At 37.7% G+C, this 19,954-nt stretch overlaps 1 protein-coding gene and 1 non-coding gene across 4 annotated transcripts; both read right to left on the bottom strand.

Annotated features, from left to right (window-relative positions):
• Nucleotides 1-4,085: 4,085 nt before the first annotated feature.
• On the bottom strand, nucleotides 4,086-4,298 carry Trnaq-uug. The gene is made up of 2 exons: nucleotides 4,262-4,298; nucleotides 4,086-4,121 (listed from the first exon to the last, which is right to left on the bottom strand). It is a non-coding gene; the product is annotated as a tRNA-Gln (tRNA).
• An 8,342-nt stretch (nucleotides 4,299-12,640) lies between these two features.
• LOC103516516 (oral cancer-overexpressed protein 1) lies at nucleotides 12,641-14,033 on the bottom strand. 3 transcript variants are annotated; one of them, XM_008481485.3, is made up of 4 exons: nucleotides 14,012-14,033; nucleotides 13,409-13,621; nucleotides 12,878-13,140; nucleotides 12,641-12,781 (listed from the first exon to the last, which is right to left on the bottom strand). In XM_008481485.3, exons 2-3 carry the CDS (start codon nucleotides 13,584-13,586, stop codon nucleotides 12,908-12,910), a joined length of 411 nt encoding a protein of 136 aa, XP_008479707.1. In that variant the 5' UTR covers nucleotides 13,587-13,621; nucleotides 14,012-14,033; the 3' UTR covers nucleotides 12,641-12,781; nucleotides 12,878-12,907. The 3 variants fall into 3 exon arrangements, with proteins under 3 accessions (XP_008479707.1, XP_026684694.1, XP_026684695.1); XM_026828893.1 differs by having other exon boundaries at nucleotides 12,647-12,782; nucleotides 12,881-13,140; XM_026828894.1 differs by lacking the exon at nucleotides 14,012-14,033 and adding an exon at nucleotides 13,776-13,870 and having other exon boundaries at nucleotides 12,647-12,782; nucleotides 12,881-13,140.
• Between the last annotated feature and the right edge of the window lie 5,921 nt (nucleotides 14,034-19,954).

Below are 19,954 nucleotides of genomic sequence, written 5' to 3'. Positions count from 1 at the left end.
TGTCTTAGTGCGAAAGCGGTACCGAGGTACAATATAGAAGAAAAAGAAAGCGTTGCCAAACGTACTGACATAAAGGGGAATTTTTACGGCGTGAAGAATCGCTTCTGAAAGGAAAATCCAACTCATGTTTGACGTTTCTTTTCCCTTGGATGACTCATCGGTCCCGAAAATTCTCAACCTACATGGAACAGACTGTAGGGTTACGTCAGTGACGTGTTTTATTTTAGACCTACCGGTGCGATAACTTGTTTCCATTTTTAACTTTCTGAACGTTAAGAGAACAGGGGGGGGGGGGGCCCTTCCTTTTTACATGAGTCCTTTTGAAAAGATATTAACCCCTTTGTGGAACAACGGCCCTTTTGGTAGACTCTAAAATGTGAGCACACGCGGTATCGGCAGTACGCCAGGCCAAGTTCCAGTAACCACTCCTGTTAATTTTACTATTACAAACAAGTTTTTTTTTCCCCCAATATTTTTCAAGAGGTTTAATAGGAGGAACTGTAACTGCGAAGGTCTTATCGTCCCGAAAGTGAAGAGAGAAGGAAGACAGGATAGTCGAAAGCGAGCCGTTTCGAGAACGAATTTTACCTGTTTAGGATAAAATCCGGCTCGGGCGGAAATCGACCTAGCTAGTAGTGCTTACAAGGCAAACGCACTACCCTCCAAGTTAACTAGGCTGGCAACACGACTGTTAATTTTACCATTACAAATTTCAAGTCTAGCTCTTACCGTTCTCGAGATATGTATTTTGTTTACAGATAGACAGAAACACAGACAGACGGACAAACACACACACGGACCAATGGCTGAAACTTAGGATAGGCTCTAGGGACCTCAAAACGTGTTTTGGCACTAAAAACTGACCATCGAAAATTTGACCCGATTACATTACTTTCCTTCCTATAGGATAAGGAAAGTAAAAAAGAAGAAAAGTTAAAAAGGTTAAAGCCGTTCGTTTCTCGTACGGGTGACGTATAATGTCCATGTATGGCTTCTTCTTTTTCAAAAGCAGAACACTGGATGGGTTAAATTTCACCTGTATCTAATTCGATAGGTAGAAATACAAAAGATATATGTATGTACACAATATAGTATAATGTACATTATATTCCTCCTCGAAAATGTTGGATGGCGCCGAGTTCAGTCCCGATGCAACTTTTAGTCAGGTAGTCTACCACGCCTCTGTGGGCGGAAATTTTCTGGCCGAAATTTTACGTTCCTGGGTAGGCATGGATGTATTCTTCTTACCTTAAAGTAAGGCGAAAGCGGTTACAAGGTAGGTGCGATCTTTTTATCAAGCAAAAAAAAAAAGTCTACCACGAGTTTACTCCCGTTGCTTGCACACAACTACCTGAGTTTATCGTCATACCATTTTAGACTTAACAGTTTCCTAAGCCCACAACCTTATATTGTTAGGCTTATTAACATATTGCTGGGATATTTTACTATCTAAGATACAATATTTGCCCTACCTATCAAAACTAAAAACAAAAAAAATTAAAATTAAAAAAAAAAAAAAAAAAAACACACAATACATAAAAATACAAGTACCCATGTATAAAGATACTTTGTCAAGTACTCAACTTGACTACTTGCTGGGATTTCAATCCAAATCTAGTCAAAAACGGCCAAAACGACTCAAAATACAGCTAACCGTTATTCCGATGTTCATGAAAAGTACTTTTTTGATGGTTTTAGATGATGTGAACTCGGGTAAAAATTTGGACCGATTGTAATACTTTCTCATTAAAAATAGAAAGTAAAAAAAAAAGGTCATCGGGACTGAATTCGATACCTCCCGAAAATGTTGTTGGAGTTGACAATCAGTGGTTGTAGTATTTGGATCCATTTTCCGTGACATACCTACTTACCTATTTGTATCCATGGTGAAAAGTTATACATATGACTTAATTTCTTTCGTGTAAGCGCTAGGCCGCGGGTTCGATTCCCATCCGTTTCGGATGTTATCCTGATGGGATAATGTTCGTTTTCCTTCTCTCTTCGATTTCAGGACGATAAGACCTTAGCAGTTACAGTTCCCTCTGTCAAACCTCTTCAAAAGAGGAAAAAAAATCCCCTTTGTTTTTCCAAACAGTTTCTATAATTTTATTTTTCCTCTATTTTCTTCTTTATTCTATTTTTTTTTAATTATTATTATTATTTTTTTACCGCTTTCTTTTAAGTGGCAGGGTTCTCCTAGAGGAGCTCTTCCACCCAACCACTAAATTTTTCTTTCACTGTGAGCCTTTAAGATACTTCACCAGGGAGGTCTTGAATACACCCAGACTTTGTGAGTCTCTATAAGATATTCGCGAAAAAGTTCAAGTTCTATTCTATATTCTATTCTATTCTTCTAGTTTGCCACATTTGAGCTCATGTCCCAATACATATCTGCTGGGTCTCCTACTCTCCTAGCGTTGGTGTCTTCAGACTTCCTATGTGGTATTCTGGGCAGCACAGTAGCTACGGTGGTGTCATTCCCATTCGATGTGATAAGGACGCGTCTGGTTGCCCAGGGCAACCAGAGTAAGGTAAGTGTCCACCTCTGTGGCCGAGTGGTTAAGAGCACTCACTCTTAACCCGAAGGTGCTGAGTTCGAATGGTGAGGTGAGTGACAGGCATTAAATCCCATCATATTATATTAAACTGTCTTCATTCTCTCTTCGATTTCGGGACGATAAGACCCTAGCAGTTACAGTTCCCTCTGTCAAACCTCTTAAAAAAAAAAAAAAAATATTGACTCCGTCACTACCTAACTAGGTATCTGATTATTATAAATTGTTAATGAGGCACCACTCTGTTTGATTACATTCCTAGCTTAGGTTTAGGTCACTTCAGTCTGGTGAGTTAGCAGGATTATCCTTTTTAATTGGGATCAGGAATTTAGCTAGTTCCTGCTCATTTCCTTTTCAACTAGTCAGATCGGAAGAGCGGTTCAGCAGGATTTTTTTTTTTTTTTTTTTTCTTTTTTTTTTTTTTTTTTTTTTTTTTTTTTCTTTTCCTTCTTTATTATTTCTTTCCTAACCAATGATGTTTAGTATTTATCAGTTTATTGATAGATTCTGACGTGACTTTGTGAAGATTCATCTTAACAGTTAACTGTGAAGAGTAAAAGCTATTTGTGTTCTTATTTATCAGTTTATCACTTATCGGCCAACGGCCAAGTAAGCTTGGAGAGCAGCGTGCCTGCCTTGTATGCGCTAGGTCGCGGATGTAATTCCCGCCTGGCTTTCAGGCTTTCCTCAATCCTGTCTTCCTATTCTCTTCGATTCCGGGTCGATAAGACCTCCTCTGTTACAGTTCCCTTTATATAACTCCTAAAAGTCACCAAGACCTACAAAAACCCCAAATACAAACATCTTGAGAATGCTACAGTCCAGGAGTTTTTGTAAAACCCTTATAATACTCGCGTACGTCAGTCTATTATAACATTACAATTACAATTACCTCCAAGTCCATCACCAAGAAAAACATTTTTTTCCATTACCAAAGTATGTACCTACTCTGGTACCTCTATTTTACAAAAGTATGTACTCTCTGGTACCTCTATTTTACCAAAGTATGTACTCTTACCTATTCTACCCAAGTATATAATGTACTCGAACCTACACATATTTTGTTATGAACTAGAACAGAATAACAACAGACAAGACAAGAAAAGAAATGCTGTGAAGTTTTTTTTTATATTTTGGTCATGCTCCGACGAGTAAATGCGGTTGGTTTAGGTTTTAGAAGAAAAACAATGCTACAAAACCACTTCGTAGTTCTAACGCTGTGGTGACGCTCTTCCATTCAACCTCGTGCGTACCTCTGTTCCTCTGACTTCTGGGATATTGTGGAATCATTTCAGCTTGGTTGGCGTTTGAGTGTGGTGTAATTTTGTAGGTAATGAGTTGGAGTACTTTGATTTTGATAGAGACAAGTTGACAGAAAAACTCACTCGATGATTTTTTTTAAGAGATTTGACAAGAGGGAACTGTAACTGCTACAAGGTCTTATTGTCCCGAAATCGAAGAGAGAAAGGAGACAGGATAGGAGAAAGCCAGCCGTTCCGAGAACGAACATTATCCCATCAGGATAAAATCCACCCCGGGCGGGAATCGAACCCGCGGCCTAGCGCTTACAAGGCAGACGCACTACTATTTTTTTTTTTTTTTTTTTTTTTTTTTTTTTTTTTTTTTTTTTTTTTGAGGCAGTCTAAGATTTTTTTCTTTTGGAGATTTTATGACTCGACTTGGACTTCTACCACTAGACTCCAGATTCAAAGTCCACTGTGCTAACCACTGCACCACTGAGGTTGGCGAGCTAAGTAATAGCACTATTAGGTACTACACATAATAAAAATGTTCTACAATGCCCCAGCTGCTTTATTATGACAGTGGTGAAACCCCAAGAGATTTTCCAACGCGCCAGTATACCCAGCTCAAGGTCGAATGAGAAAATGCCACCTATATCAACCATGTACCTAGATATCTACTTATTCACCTAGGTGATACCTAGGTTCTATGATTCTATTCTGAGAGCTATTCTGATCAGAGCGTGTGGCAATTTGAACCAGAGCCCCTTCCTTCTACTATGTAGCTATCCACTAAGTGCTCGCGAATTATTGTTATACATACTAGGTACATATCTATGAATATTATTGCATTATTGTATTTAAAGCTTATATTATTTCAAACAAATAAAGAAACATACCGAGTAATATCTCACACATTTCCCCCTACTCTTTTCAGATATTATCCACGTGTAGTCTATCTTTTATTCTTATGTACTTGATTATGTGCTATTTATTTAATTGTGACACTATTTACATAGATATATGGTATTTACTCTCAAGTTTGCGACCTTGTAGCACATATACAACTGTCAGCGATCTTTTTTATTGCCACATCTGAAGGTTGAGGTTTTACTTTGACGCGCGTGTGTCTATAAATGCTTATGCCTTATCGAAGGTATAGGCAATATAGGCATATGGGCTTCATTTAATTTGATTTATTTGACATTACAGTCTTCATGACTTAAAGTTGCCATTTAGGACCGTGTGTTTTTTCGGACGTTTCGGGGACTTTGTGGGTCTAATTTTTATTTCCGTCTCCAGTGCCGGGATTAATGTTTAGTCCCGCCTTTAGTGAACTTTGACGAATTAATTAGGAGAGGCGAGATTAGTGATATATTATGTGGACAAAATAAAACAGGATTTGAGAGAGAAGAATTTTCAAGTCAGCCAAGCCTAAAACCGAGGCGCATGGAAGAGGTTGATGAAAAAAAATGTCGACCCCACTTGAGTAGGAAAAGATATAGTTGAAGAAGAATAAAAGTTCGCTTAGGACGGAACCAAAGATTAGTTTCGAAACTTCCGAAAAACTTAAAGTGCGTGCCAACTTTAAGGTCTTACCTTTTATTTTATTATCATTCATTTTAATCCAGTTTATTTTCCAACGCAAAAAAGACATAGGTTGACAGGTACATATTATATGTATTTATTTATTCAAAATGATCTGCATATAGGCAATTTAATATGTACCTATTTCAGGTTGTAGAAATAATTAAAAATAAAATTAGACCTTGTTACAAATTCTCTCATATACCTACGTACTTCCCTTTCTTAACCCATTACTGATTAATTTAGTTTTTAACCCTCTGCTGATTCATTCCGAAGGTGAATCTGATCACTGGTGGCTTGTGTATATTGTCATCCCCTCTCCCACTACTCCCTGGCACTTAATAACCTTGGTGAAAAGCGCTTCACTCACTTACTAATGCTAACAGGGTTGATTTTCGTGTAGGTACATATGTCATAATCACTTATCATTATCACTTGAGCGAAAAATAACTGTAATCATTATAATGGAAAAAAAAAATGTAACCCGTATTTGCAATGGAAATTCGGGTGGAAATTTTTGTGACCTGTGTTGGGCTTTCTCAACAGGCTGTTAGCTTAACATCCCTGTTGGGCCTATACAAATCAAATGGAGCTCAACAGGCTGTTAGCTTAACATCCCTGTTGGGCCTATACAAATCAAATGGAGCTCAACAGGCTGTTAGCTTAACATCCCTGTTGGGCCTATACAAATCAAATGGAGCTCAACAGGCTGTTAGCTTAACATCCCTGTTGGGCCTATACAAATCAAATGGAGCTCAACAGGCTGTTAGCTTAACATCCCTGTTGGGCCTATACAAATCAAATGGAGCTCAACAGGCTGTTAGCTTAACATCCCTGTTGGGCCTATACAAATCAAATGGAGCTCAACAGGCTGTTAGCTTAACATCCCTGTTGGGCCTATACAAATCAAATGGAGCTCAACAGGCTGTTAGCTTAACATCCCTGTTGGGCCTATACAAATCAAATGGAGCTCAACAGGCTGTTAGCTTAACATCCCTGTTGGGCCTATACAAATCAAATGGAGCTCAACAGGCTGTTAGCTTAACATCCCTGTTGGGCCTATACAAATCAAATGGAGCTCAACAGGCTGTTAGCTTAACATCCCTGTTGGGCCTATACAAATCAAATGGAGCTCAACAGGCTGTTAGCTTAACATCCCTGTTGGGCCTATACAAATCAAATGGAGCTCAACAGGCTGTTAGCTTAACATCCCTGTTGGGCCTATACAAATCAAATGGAGCTCAACAGGCTGTTAGCTTAACATCCCTGTTGGGCCTATACAAATCAAATGGAGCTCAACAGGCTGTTAGCTTAACATCCCTGTTGGGCCTATACAAATCAAATGGAGCTCAACAGGCTGTTAGCTTAACATCCCTGTTGGGCCTATACAAATCAAATGGAGCTCAACAGGCTGTTAGCTTAACATCCCTGTTGGGCCTATACAAATCAAATGGAGCTCAACAGGCTGTTAGCTTAACATCCCTGTTGGGCCTATACAAATCAAATGGAGCTCAACAGGCTGTTAGCTTAACATCCCTGTTGGGCCTATACAAATCAAATGGAGCTCAACAGGCTGTTAGCTTAACATCCCTGTTGGGCCTATACAAATCAAATGGAGCTCAACAGGCTGTTAGCTTAACATCCCTGTTGGGCCTATACAAATCAAATGGAGCTCAACAGGCTGTTAGATTTACAGTCCTGTTAAGCCTATACAAATCAAATGGAGCTCAACAGGCTGTTAGCTTAACATCCCTGTTGGGCCTATACAAATCAAATGGAGCTCAACAGGCTGTTAGCTTAACAGGCCTTCTTGGGGCTGAACAAAATATTGGTGAAATCCACCCTTAATAGTCTTAATACTAATACCTACAAAGCTTTTAACATTGTGTATTATTAACTAAGGTATTTGGTATTTTGGAAAGGTTGCTGTTCTCATCTAACTGGATTTAATGTTGTGTATAACTCTTTACTAACACCTCCCAGTGTCCTAATAGCTTTCTAACTCACCATAGTGTAAGTATATTAACTTATTAACCCTAACAGCTCCACTTTATTTGTATGGTCGGGCCTTAAGGTTTCTCCTAACTTGAAATCCGCCCCGGGCGGGAATCGAACCCGCGGCCTAGCGCTTACAAGGCAGACGCACTACCAACTAAGCTAACTAGGCTGGCTCTAAGGTACACGTAATAAATGAAAGCGACAAAAATTTTTGGGCCTTGGGCTTGATTACTGTGAGTCTGTGAAGCTTGAGGTTGAGGCTCGATTTGAATAAAAAGAAAACGTCAGAGGTCTAAAAGAGAAACGGAGATCTAGTCATCTAGAAGAGAAACAAGTGCCATAGACCTGGGAGCTAATTCCTCCTCGGTCAACACAAACTTCAGCTATTTCGCTGAAGTTTTAGACCAAGAGAATTCATAATTATGCTTATGATCCTATGAATGAAATAATGCATTGTTAAAAAAAAAAAAAAAAAAATCTCTACAACCACTGATTGTCAATACTAAAAAAATTGGAAGTCCAAAGTCGGGATTTCATTCAGAGCTAGATTAGATAAGAAAATGCTAGGGATTTTTTCTCATCCCCGGGTATACAATCTCATGTTAAAGTGTTAAGTAATCTCTGAGAACGCTCGGGGACTGTTAGGGTATGGTATCCGGGTATGTCCAGAGAATAACGAACACTTTGACATGGGATTGTATACCCGGATTTGCCTGTTCAAGTTACCCTATCACTTGTTAATCCTGAAGACCATTTTGTGTAACTTGTCACAAGATGTGCTACTTTCCCTTGTAAAAATACGCCTTTCTTGTTATTTTATTAGATCCTATATTAAGTATTATATTATGATTTTATTGACAGTATTAACTGATTTTTCTGAGGATCTCTGAAAATTGTTTCCGTAACAATCATAACATTCAGACCTATCCTAATATTGCATATTTTGCTTTTCTAGATTTTCTTAAAAAGGAAAATGCGGGAAAACGACATTTTATATTGACTGTATTTTCTTTATTTTGAAATATCTATCAGAACTCCATATTATTACAAAACGTCCACTTATTGTGTCACCTTATTTTTCGGGAAATTTGGTGACAATCTTCAAAATCTTTCCCTTTATTGAACTCCATTTTTACTAATTCCCTCCTAAATTTTAAACATTGAAAAGTTTTTTGTCAAAAAATTTGGCAGCTCTTTATTTATTAAGTATTTGAAATAAATTTAAACCTCTTTTTACAACCTTGTATTACCTATTTGTTTAAGCAACTATAAGAACTTGCTTTTTTTTCCAATGCAACTGAATGAACTCCTTTCTCCTTGCTAAATTTCTTTCCTGAAAGTTCGGGAAAATTATAACCCTTTTAGACTTCGATTTCATTGGGTATCAAACTTGTATAAGCTTAACCCAATTTTTGGGGCTGTTTGCCCCTACACCTAAGCCCCAGAGTGGGCTTTTTGTGTGGCAATAGCCCCTTGAGAATTATTTTGAGGGGAAGATTTGTGGAATTCTTGTCCTCGTGAGGATAGAAAAAGGGGAGCTTTGAATATTCTTCCCGTAGTGACGGACTTGGGCCATTATGTCCCCTTTTTATTAAATACGGGGTCATAAGGGGGTCATGTTCCCCCAGTTTTTTCTGTTTAGGGGGTTTTTATCCCTCAGGAAAATTTACCTCTTCCATTGCAAGTAGCTAACATATTGTTTTTCTTTCTGTTTTCTTTCTTCCTTTCTCTCAAATTTCCCTCGCCTTCCTTACGTATCTTCTTTGGCTTTCCTTACCTGTTGTGTTCTTCACTCCCACTCATTTTCTCATTTTCCTCTTTATTCCTTTTTCGTTATCTGACTTGGTCTTCATTTCCCTCTCTTGTCTCCATATTCTCCTTGTTTTACCTTACCTTCATCCCCTTTTTCCATCCGTCACCAAATCTCTTCCCACATTATCCTCTCCGTTCCTCTCTCCCCTCTATCACCCAAACATTTCCCCTCCTTTCGCTCAACAGCTTACGCCGCAATGATGGCCGAGTACCAGCGCCGTCAGATCGTCTCCCAGTTCTTCAACCACAAGCATCAGGTCTTCTCCTCGTGGAAGGAGGACATCAACATCGACGACATGTCCCACTTCATCACGTCGTCGCCCTCCAACGCCAAACCCTTCCACAACAACAATAACGTCGACTCGGCGTCCGAATTCCAGGGTAGCGGCACCAACAGACGGACACGGTCCGAGGACGCCCGCTGGGAGTGTCCACAGTGCGGTAAGCGGTATAAATACAGCCGCGGTCTGGCCATGCATCGCCGGCTGGAGTGTGGCAAGGAGCCGATGTTCCATTGTCCCTACTGTCCGCAGAAGTGTCACCAGAAGGGCAACATGGTCATACACATCAAGAAGAAACACCCGGAGAAGGCTAACCCTCATGACGAAGCCTGAAGAAGGTTGAAGAGGGGAATTACCTGTGTGTATGTGTGGATACCGGGCAAGCTTTCAATATGATTCACATCTCTGAGGTCGAGGAGGAAGGATAAGATGTTGATTTAGATTTGGAAGGATATTAAGATGATAACCATTTTCAGAGAGACTTTGGGAAAAGGATTTAGAAGGATGAGCTTTGGAAAAAGGATTTACAAGGATAAGATGTTGAAATATTGAAACGTTTTCGGATAGACTTTGGAAAAAGGATTTGCAAGGATGAGATGTTGAGATGATAAACATTTTCTATACATTTAGAAGGATGAGCTGTGGAAAAAGAAATTTCTTAGAAGGATGAGATGTTGCAACCTTTTTTGGGTGGACTTTGGGAAAAATGATTTACAAAGATGAGGTATTGAGATGATGAACATTTTAGGATGAACCTTGGAAAGAGGATTTAGGAAGATGAGATTAAAATTTCCGAGGTAAGTTTGGTTGTAAGTCGACCGGTCGTCGATCGACGAAGTGAATCTATATGTTGTCGAGACAGTTTGGACGGTTCAGTCGACATCGATCGACAGCCGGTCGGCTATGTGTGGACACAGCTCAAGAGAAAGGCTAACCAATCAACTAATAATTATACACGTGCTTTTTATTATGTCGCGTTGGCGTCTGGGTTGTCAGGGTTTTCCTCCTAAAGTAACTATAACGGTCCTAATTCTTGTTAACTTTTTCCCAATGAATCATATTTTCGCATGAATTAGATCCATCTCATCATACAATGTACCTATATGTATTGTTGATCTGATCAAATACATTAATTATTTAAAGTCAATATTTAAGGGTATTTGAGTGAAATTTCGAGTGTATGGCCGCCATACACGCCCTACATGGACGCTACGCCACTGGTTGATCAGAAGCTATTCATTTTATTTGGCTATATTGACTTTTATTTTCATGAGAGTGCACGGGTTTTCATTTGTTAATCACGTCATCAATACCTGCTGAAAATGGAAAAACTCGCCTTTGGCAAAAAGGACGCTGAAAATGAGGGATTACCTTGTTCCCTATGTCAAAGTAAGGAATGTTGTTTTTTTATTTTATTTTAAAGACTCTGCACCGACTCTATTTAAGGAGGAGGACTGAGGAGGAAGAAGACGACGAAGAAAGAAGGAAGAAGAAGAGGAGGAAGGAAGAAGAAGATGACGAAGAAAGAAGAAGAGGAGGAGGAGGAGGAGGAGGAAGAAAGACGAAGGAGATTTTAAAGACATGTCTGTGGCGGGGGAAATGCTCGCATCTCACTTGACATTATCATCCCTGTAACAACATTCCCCCACGGGAACTTTACACATGAAAACATCACCAACCCCTCGGCGCAAATTAGAAATAACCCCTCTGTAGCCTTTGCAAAAGTTTTAAGCAGGATGTATAGCTTTCTATTAATAGATCTCTTTATTTTCTAGAAATCACTCTTTTTCCCCCAAGACAGGAAATTATCATAAATCGTAATGTATTGATACCTACCTAAAATGAAATGTCTAGTGGGTACATCATTACTGTGACACAGGTAAAATATTGTTGACAAAAATAGGTATTATGTTTCTTGTACAAATTTTTATAATCTTCTTGTTTTGTACATACCTAATGTGTATATTTTACCAATAAGAATACATAAGTCTCATAGATAATGAAATCTTTATTGTTACTTTTTTATTTACTTCAATTCGATAGTACAGATACAAAGAAATTTAAAAGGTGATTGCCACTGTCACATGAGGTTCAAACGTTAAGATGTATTAATGCTTTAAAACTTCATTTAACCCTTGTGAGAAAATGGAAGGATTACCTACTGGAGCTCAAAACGAAGACTGTATCTGTATAGGGATAAAATTCAAATGGCTGTCCTAAGGCATTTAAATTATAGGTTTATTATGGAAGTTCTCTTTTACCCATTTATTTGTTGTGATATTTACACATTTTATTTTCCACTGTAAAAAAGAAGGTAGGAAAGTACCAAGAAAAAAACAAACTCGTACAAACCTTCATTGGAATTTGGAATTCAATGAAGCTCTGTTTTCAACAGATTGTTCAATGTTTCCCTTTCAACCAAGTTCAATGGGTTGGTAGCTTGTACCTTGAGTATTTGACATGGACTTTAGCACATGTAGCACGATCTTACCAACCTCTTCATCCTGGTTTGGCCATGTAACAAACACTCTTTTGTTTTTGTCATCAATTCTCTCAACACTCAAAAGGACAGAATCAATGGATAGAGAGCTCTCTGTAAGTTGAATTTTGTACTCTTGGCTTTTATCTTGGAGATATGATAGCAACTGATCATAAATGAGTTCTAAAGTTTTGTTGATGGGAGAGGAGTCAGAAATTTGAACGTTTGAAGTAAACCTGAAACAAAAGAAAAGATATTTTAATTTTCCATTATATGGGCAGGAAAGTACCAATATAAACAAGTACTCCAAAGAGAATTATTCCTGCCCGTAGTTTCGCAATAAATTTATGCAAGGGCCAAGGGAATAGGACGCAGGTAAGAGAATATCTTGAGGAAAATATTGGAAAAAAAAATCCTTTGAACGTCAAAAGTCGGTATCAAAAACCAGGTTATATCAACACGAAAAGAAATAGAAGGCCGCCAGCCTCCCACGCTCAGAAAGGTGTGTGGTGGGAAAAGCTTCACATCGCGTTCTCTCAGACGGTCTGACAGACCTAGGTCTCGAGCTTTTTCCGTCGAATGTCTGAAAGTCTGTCAAACCTAGGTCTCGAGCTTTTTCCGTCGAATGTCTGAAAGTCTGTCAGACCTAGGTCTCGAGCTTTTTCCGTCCACTATCTGAAAGTCTGTTGAAATGCACAGTATGTGTGTTAACACAGGCAATGTTGGGTGTAATAAATTCTATCATCTCATCAATAGTATTTTTAATGAGTTCCATCTCCTTTTGGTGTTTTGTCACACTGGTTAGGTAGGTATGTAGGTAGTAAGTACCTATGGTGAGTCTACACAAAATAAATTCGTTCCAATGTTCTATTTTCAAAGTGATCTTTTCTTACTACATTAGAACTCCAACTCAACAGTAAGTACCTACTATCACACTAATTCTGTATATCTAATCTAATAAGAAATGGAATTATCATAAGGATAGCCACCATCAATCTTCAGAAGAGAACAAACTTTCTTATATTTAACTCTGATGTTAGAGGTGAGTTCAAGTAAATCATCATCTTCTGTGTTCTCCCTGGGAAATTTGCTGATCAGGTCCTTTATTTTTTCCAGCAATGTTATTATTTTTTCACTTAATATGAGTTCTTGTTTGACATTTAATGCCAGGTAACTTTCTACAACACCTGCAATCAGATATGAAAAGTCCATGTCAATATTTGAGTAGGGTTCAATGTCTTTTGTGACCAATACCACTATCTGAGATAAAACTTGTAAACTTGGTTTAAGCAAATTTAATGACTTTCCCTCCCCTCCCCACTTGATCCAATTTCTCAACTTGAGCCAAGTTTCAATTCAGATTTTGATCCCAGGAATGTTGAAATGCTAGTATTAATCATATTTTAGGTTTCAGTTTCACACTCTTGTTAAATAAAAGGTATACATATTACCTACCTTTGTAAAATCCCAATTCAGCTCCTAACTGGGCACCTTTATGATATCCCAAATGAAACCCATCTATTTCTCCATCCAACAATCCCTTCTTTACACCCTCTTCATGGCCTTGTTCATTTGATATGTCTTCACTGCATGCTATGGAATCAAATATATCATTTATATCCGGTTCAGACATGACATTGTTCCTCCTTGAGGTTTGTGTAATGAAAGCTGAAACAATTTATTGAAAGGTAAGTTTTTTTTTTGTAGCAATGAAACAACTGCTACATGTTCCACTTCCTAGTGCAGTCTACTTTGAGAAGTATGTAGTACCTATGGCCTATCTAACTGGTTTAATCCTTGCTTAGGTGCTTTCCAGACTTACCTACAGCTACAGACAACAGTGTAAGAAGAACTTGTAGAAATAGAAGAAGGCAATACTAGTATAGCTCGCTATACTGTAGTAATAGAAAGTATTTTTTTTTTAAAAGAGGTTTGACAGAGGAAACTTTAACTGCTATGGTCTTATTCAGACAACGGTGTAAGAAGAACTTGTAGAAATAGAAGAAGGCAATACTAGTATAGCTCGCTATACTGTAGTAATAGAAAGTAAAAACTCACCTTTCCTTATCACTGCATGTGAGTTCAGAAACCTGTTAAATTTAAAATTTCCCTCCATCAACGGTCAACGCTTTCTAAACTACAAACTGCAAACACAGAGGTAACCTCTTTCCACAGAGGTAGTTATTTTTGTTTACAAACGAAATTTCTTCGCTCATCGCTCTACATTTTTCAGAAAATCAAAGTCGGCTTTTCAAGAGCTAAAATACAACATTTCGGCTAATCGGCTGTCGATTTACCATTACCCGTCACAAGAGGTTGTAACTTCTAGCAAGACAAGGATAGTGGTTCAGCGACAATCCACAGGAAAGGAAACCACTCTATGAGTTAGCAACGATAGTATAGATCAGCTACAAGTCCGAGTGTATTAGGTAAGTCATGCTTTGGGGTGCTACCAATTTATTAAGTATTAAGTACCCATTCAAGATTCCTTCTAAGTTCTGCATAAGGAAATGCGGTCGAAAAAAATCTAATAACACTTGTGACGAGTTTGAATATAGAAATCACAGAAAAAGGAGCAACAAAGGTTATTCTATTCCAAATACCAAGTAGCTACTCAATATATTGTCCTCACAAGGCAGAACGGAATGAGGTTAACCGGTTAAGATCAGAGCCTGCTGGTTAAAGTACCTACATAATCAGAGAATTTGACATGTGGATATAAAACTGAAACAAAGAGACCACAAAAGCAGATCAGTTCTATTCCAGCTACTCAATATATTGTCCTCACAAGGCAGAACGGAATGAGGTTAACCGGTTAGGATCAGAGCCTGCTGGTTAAAGTACCTACATAATCAGAGAATTTGACATGTGGATATAAACTGAAACAAAGAGACCACAAAAGCAGATCATCAACTAACTTCAGTAAGTAACTATCAGTTATCCAGAGCCTGCTGGTTAAAGTACCTACATAATCAGAGAATTTGACATGTGGATATAAAACTGAAACAAAGAGACCACAAAAGCAGATCATCAACTAACTTCAGTAAGTAACTATAAGTTATCCAGTAATTCAGCAGTTTGCCATATAATTAGATCGGAAGGAAACAGACAATTTCATGACCTTCGCCTACCGCCACTGTTTCACATAAAAGCTGAAATTGTTAATAAAGTTTCAGTATGTTTCATCATGCCATGTTGCCGCATTTAACAAAAAACACACTTACTATTATTAATACCGACCTACTCGCCTTGTATATTTTTCGTCCGTTTTTTTCCCTCCTAAAGGAGAGAATGAAATTAACTAGATTAAACTATTTACAATTGATGAGAGGCATACTACGGGATGGGCATGCTACGACACAGACCACATGCGTCCAATGTAGCAGTTGTTTCATTGCTACGAAATAAAAGCGGCGGTGAAACACTCATCTTTTAAAAATTAAAAAAATAAAAAATCTGTTTGGACTCGGGAGATTCTTGCGGATACTTTTTGTACAAATCTAGATAAGCCCGCTTTAATATTCATATTTTATCATAATTCTTCGTTGAAGACACCAAAGGGAACCTTTCTTGAGTCCAAAGAACTTAAGGACACCTTAATTCTTGCCTCAAAAGACTGCACCAGTAGTATAATGCCGGAAAAGACATATAAATGCGCATAGCGACCGGTGCCAGCATGGTTAGGTAAACATTGGATTTTAGGATTATTGAGATATTGGGAAAATTCTACAATGCAGCAGTGAGCACCAAAGTTGTGACATAATAACACAAAGAAACTGCATTTACAAATCTAGATAAGCCCGCTTTAATATTTATATTTTATCATAATTCTTCGTTGAAGACACCAAAGGGAACCTTTCTTGAGACCAAAGAACTTAAGGAGACCCTAATTCTTGCGTCAAAAGACTGCACCAGTAGTATAATGCCGGAAAAGACAGTTCTACCAACGAAGAAAAATTCCTCAACAAAAAGGGCTCATTTTGCCCGACAAGCCAGTCTACACAATAGCGGTAACAACCGTGGAAGTACAGAGTTGTGAGTTATGAAGATGATACAGCTTACGTCCGTGAAACGTCTAGCTCGGATCAAAATTGTAAAACGCGAGAAGCTGAGACTAGTCAAAAATGATTAATATTAATGGAAATCATGGAAAGAATGGAACACCAAACTTGAAACAAGTGATAGAAAAAATAACTCAGAGAGATTTTCTGAAAGAGATCGCGGAAGACCAAAAGGGAGTTCGAAACAAAACACCTCCCTAAAAAAAACAAGTCCAATCTGTTAGTAAAAACGTACTACACAATAGCGGTAACAACCGTGGAAGTACAGAGTTGTGAGTTATGAAGATGATACAGCTTACGTCCGTGAAACGTCTTAGCTCGGATCAAAATTGTAAAACGCAAGAAGCTGAGACTAGTCAAAAATGATTCATATTAATGGAAATCATGGAAAGAATGGAACACCAAACTTGAAACAAGTGATAGAAAAATTACCTAACTCAGAAAGATTTTCTAGAAGAGATCGCGGAAGACCGAAAGGGAGTTCGAAATGAAACACCTCCCTAAAAAAACAAGTCCAATCTGTTAGTAAAAACGTAAAAAAAAGTACCAAAAGCTTACCTGCTTGGGACGCTCAAACTGCACCAAAACTGCCAGTAACAACTCAAACTCAAAAGTTCAAAAAACGAAAAAATCGACGGCCGAAAAACAAAGTCCAAAGTCCGAGATACAAAAACCAATATGAGTGCAAAAAACCGATATCTCGAAAAAACGAAATACTGTCCGAAAAAGTAAAAAGGGAATAAGACGTTCGAAAAAAATGAAAACCGCGATTTCCGAACTTCAAAGACACTCAAAAGTGTGGAAAATTGAAAAAAATTTTGGGCCCAATTAGGCCTTCAGGCTCTCGATGGAGCCTTTTTTAAGTGTACAGTTTACTGAAATAATTGATCCACCTAGCGATTTGTTGGAGTGAAAAGAAAGGAATGCGAAAGGAAAGAAAATGGATGAAAGTGAAAAGTAATCGAGAATGAAATGGATGAGATATCAAGGTCAAGCGAGAAAGTGGAAATGATGGAGTGAAAAGAGAAGAAAGGGGAGGAGGAGGAGGAGGAGGAGGAGGATAAGAAATGGAAAAGTACGAGAGAGAAAAGAAGGAGGAGGAAAAAGAAGAAATAATAAAATGATGACAGAACTATATTGTACCATCCACAATCTTGATTTTTTTTAAATAAAATAATGTGAATAGCATGAGGATAAGGAAAGTAAAAAATAAATAAAACTAGACAATCTAGACATACCAACTACCAACTTATGCTGAACTTTTTAAAAGAGAGTTTCTTTTTAGTTCCAAGTTCGAAGTTTAACGTCTGAGAGGTGTAAGTTTTGCAGGGTTGCAAGTTTTTTCCTCTTTTCACATAACATGCTAAAAGAACATAACATGTTCGTTTATTTTAAACAAAACATTATTCTACAAGCTCTACAATATTACCGAGCCATAAACTAAGTTCTTTTTTAATGTTTGAAAATCCATTTAAATTTTTACCAAGGAATTTGAATTAAAAAGGATTAACATTTAAAGTGGATAGAAATAGTCAAGCAATATGGAAGGGATATTATTATGACTGAAAAGCTTCTCAAGGGTCCATTTTTTGCCCGAGCACATCCGGACAGTTCCGGTAACTTGAACTGTGTCATGAAAGTCGGGTCGGGATTGGAACCCACAATCTCCGGGTCAAAAGTCGATGCTGGTTCATTCAGTTCATTGAAGTATTGGTCAAATTTTCGTGACCATCCTAAATAACATTTTCGTTACAAAACCTTAATGAGGTAATTAATGCCTTTACGGCAATCAAAGTAATAATGCCTTTACGGCAATCAAAGTAATAATGCCTTTAGGGCAATCAAAGTAATAATGCCTTTACGGCAATCAAAGTAATAATGCCTTTACGGCAATCAAAGTAATAATGCCTTTACGGCAATGAAAGTAATTATGCTTTAGGGCAATGAAAGTAATAATGATCACGGGGGCAATGTAATATTGACGGACAAGTGTCAAAACTCGCAGACGAATTTTCAACAAAGCAAATATATTTGAAGCTATGTAATTAGGTAGTTATTCAAATATTTTGACACAACACAGTGTGATTAGGCGTAAGTTTCAAGCCCGGGGACAGAAAAGAGAATGAATAGACGGAAAACGGAGAAAACTGAAATTTGAGATGAATTGGATATGGATAACTTGATAGAAGATCCGAGTTATTGAACATAAGTGGGTGGAGTAACCCGATTAAAGACCATGAATGAAAGCATACCTACTGTAAAGAATGACAAAGTTAACAATGAGTATCGCCAAAAGGTAACATAAGAGGTTCATGTTTGTAAATCTTTTCAGCCTCCGGATGAAAGCTATTTTCAGACAGAAAACTGTTTTTGCTTTATATGCGTGATTAGGCAGGTATGTAATTATTATGGGTGTAGTAGTGTAAAGAATAGAGTTTATTCTTTACTGTACCCTTCTAGACTTCATAATAGAACACCTGCTTCACGGTAGATAAAAGAAAGCTTTTTTTCGAAAAGGAAAAGGCTCTTTAACATGTTAATAAATGTCGTTCGCACTGAAAGAAAGCCTTAAAGTAGGTAATACCAAAATAGTTCAATCATATTTTCCTAAGAAAAACGTCTACTATTGTCTAAGTTTATTTTAAATTGACTAACAAGAAAGTTGGTGGTAAGAAAAACTTTCTTTGCCCAGAGAAGCCACAAAGGTCAAAGTCAGTCACAGACTTCAGGCAACCGTTTTGGTTTTACGTAGATCTAGATTTCCAAATTGAATAATTTTCATTTTCGAACTTTTTAAACGAAGCCAGGAACTGCCCTCTCTCAAGGTAGTCTGAAGCAAGGAAAATAAAACGAAATATCATACAATATATCAGCTCGTTATATTTTCAAGTGAAGAAGGGCTAGGGGCGTGTAAGTCCAACATTTTTTTATACCTACATAAACGTACGAACCTTTTTATCATAACTACCTCTAGCCCCTGGCTAGGAGATTTCCGTGTCTGAATAAAAGCCCTTTTCCTCGTTTCAAATTCAAACAGGGTAGAAAACATTATTCCTTGCCGTATGCTGAGAAAACGTATGCATTTCCTCTAGAATAGAGCCCTTTTCCTCGTTTCAAATTCAAACAGGGTAGAAAACATTATTCCTTGCCGTATGCTGAGAAAACGTATGCATTTCCTCTAGAATGTAAATATTGCTTCTCTTATCTGGAATTTAGATAGAGAAAATGGCCTCATGGTCAAATATTTCAACATCTGTATCAACAGATAGATATCTATTGTTTAACAAGTGAAGATAGTTTCAAGTTTACAATCTACAACTTTGTATTTAATTTGTCGGGTTGTTTGTTCATCCATTGTTAAATTTTAATGAAATCTAGCACAAATGTTTAACAAATACATGAACTTTGCTCATTAGATTTTGGGCCCGACATGAACTTTGGGAGCCACCTAGGAGCGCTTTTTCAGGGTTTATACGCTTTTCCCGGAATGAAATTCCGTGACTATTCCATGACTTTTCCAGATATTTTCCATGACTTTTATAGAAAAATCAGTAAGATTACCCCTTCATTTAAATAAAATATGCAATATGCAGAACGTCAAGGAATATGAGGGGGAATGCGCTGCAAGCCGTTTTTCAGAAGAACTTGATATTTAATTTGAACGGTTTTAATTTTTGACCAGGTGGCAAATTTCATGACCTTTCCAGGTTTTCTTTAAATTTTCACGATTTTCCATGACGTTTTGGTCGATTTTCAGATTCCATGACTATTCCAGGTTTTCCAGTTTTTTCAGGTCGCGTATAAACCCTGAGAAAATCAGATTGCTAAATCCGAGAGTTAAACTTAAACCGAGTTTAAACTCACTTTGCGAACCCGGCCTAAAATACTTATTGTCATTAAAATAAAAATAAAAAAAAAAAAAAAAAAAACAAACCAAACC

The sequence above is a fragment of the Diaphorina citri genome, unplaced genomic scaffold (genome assembly GCF_000475195.1).
Source record: "Diaphorina citri unplaced genomic scaffold, Diaci psyllid genome assembly version 1.1 scaffold1589, whole genome shotgun sequence".
NCBI lineage: Eukaryota > Metazoa > Arthropoda > Insecta > Hemiptera > Psyllidae > Diaphorina > Diaphorina citri.
The sequence above is the reverse complement of the archived record's forward strand: the minus strand, read 5'-3'. Positions and strand labels throughout refer to the sequence as shown.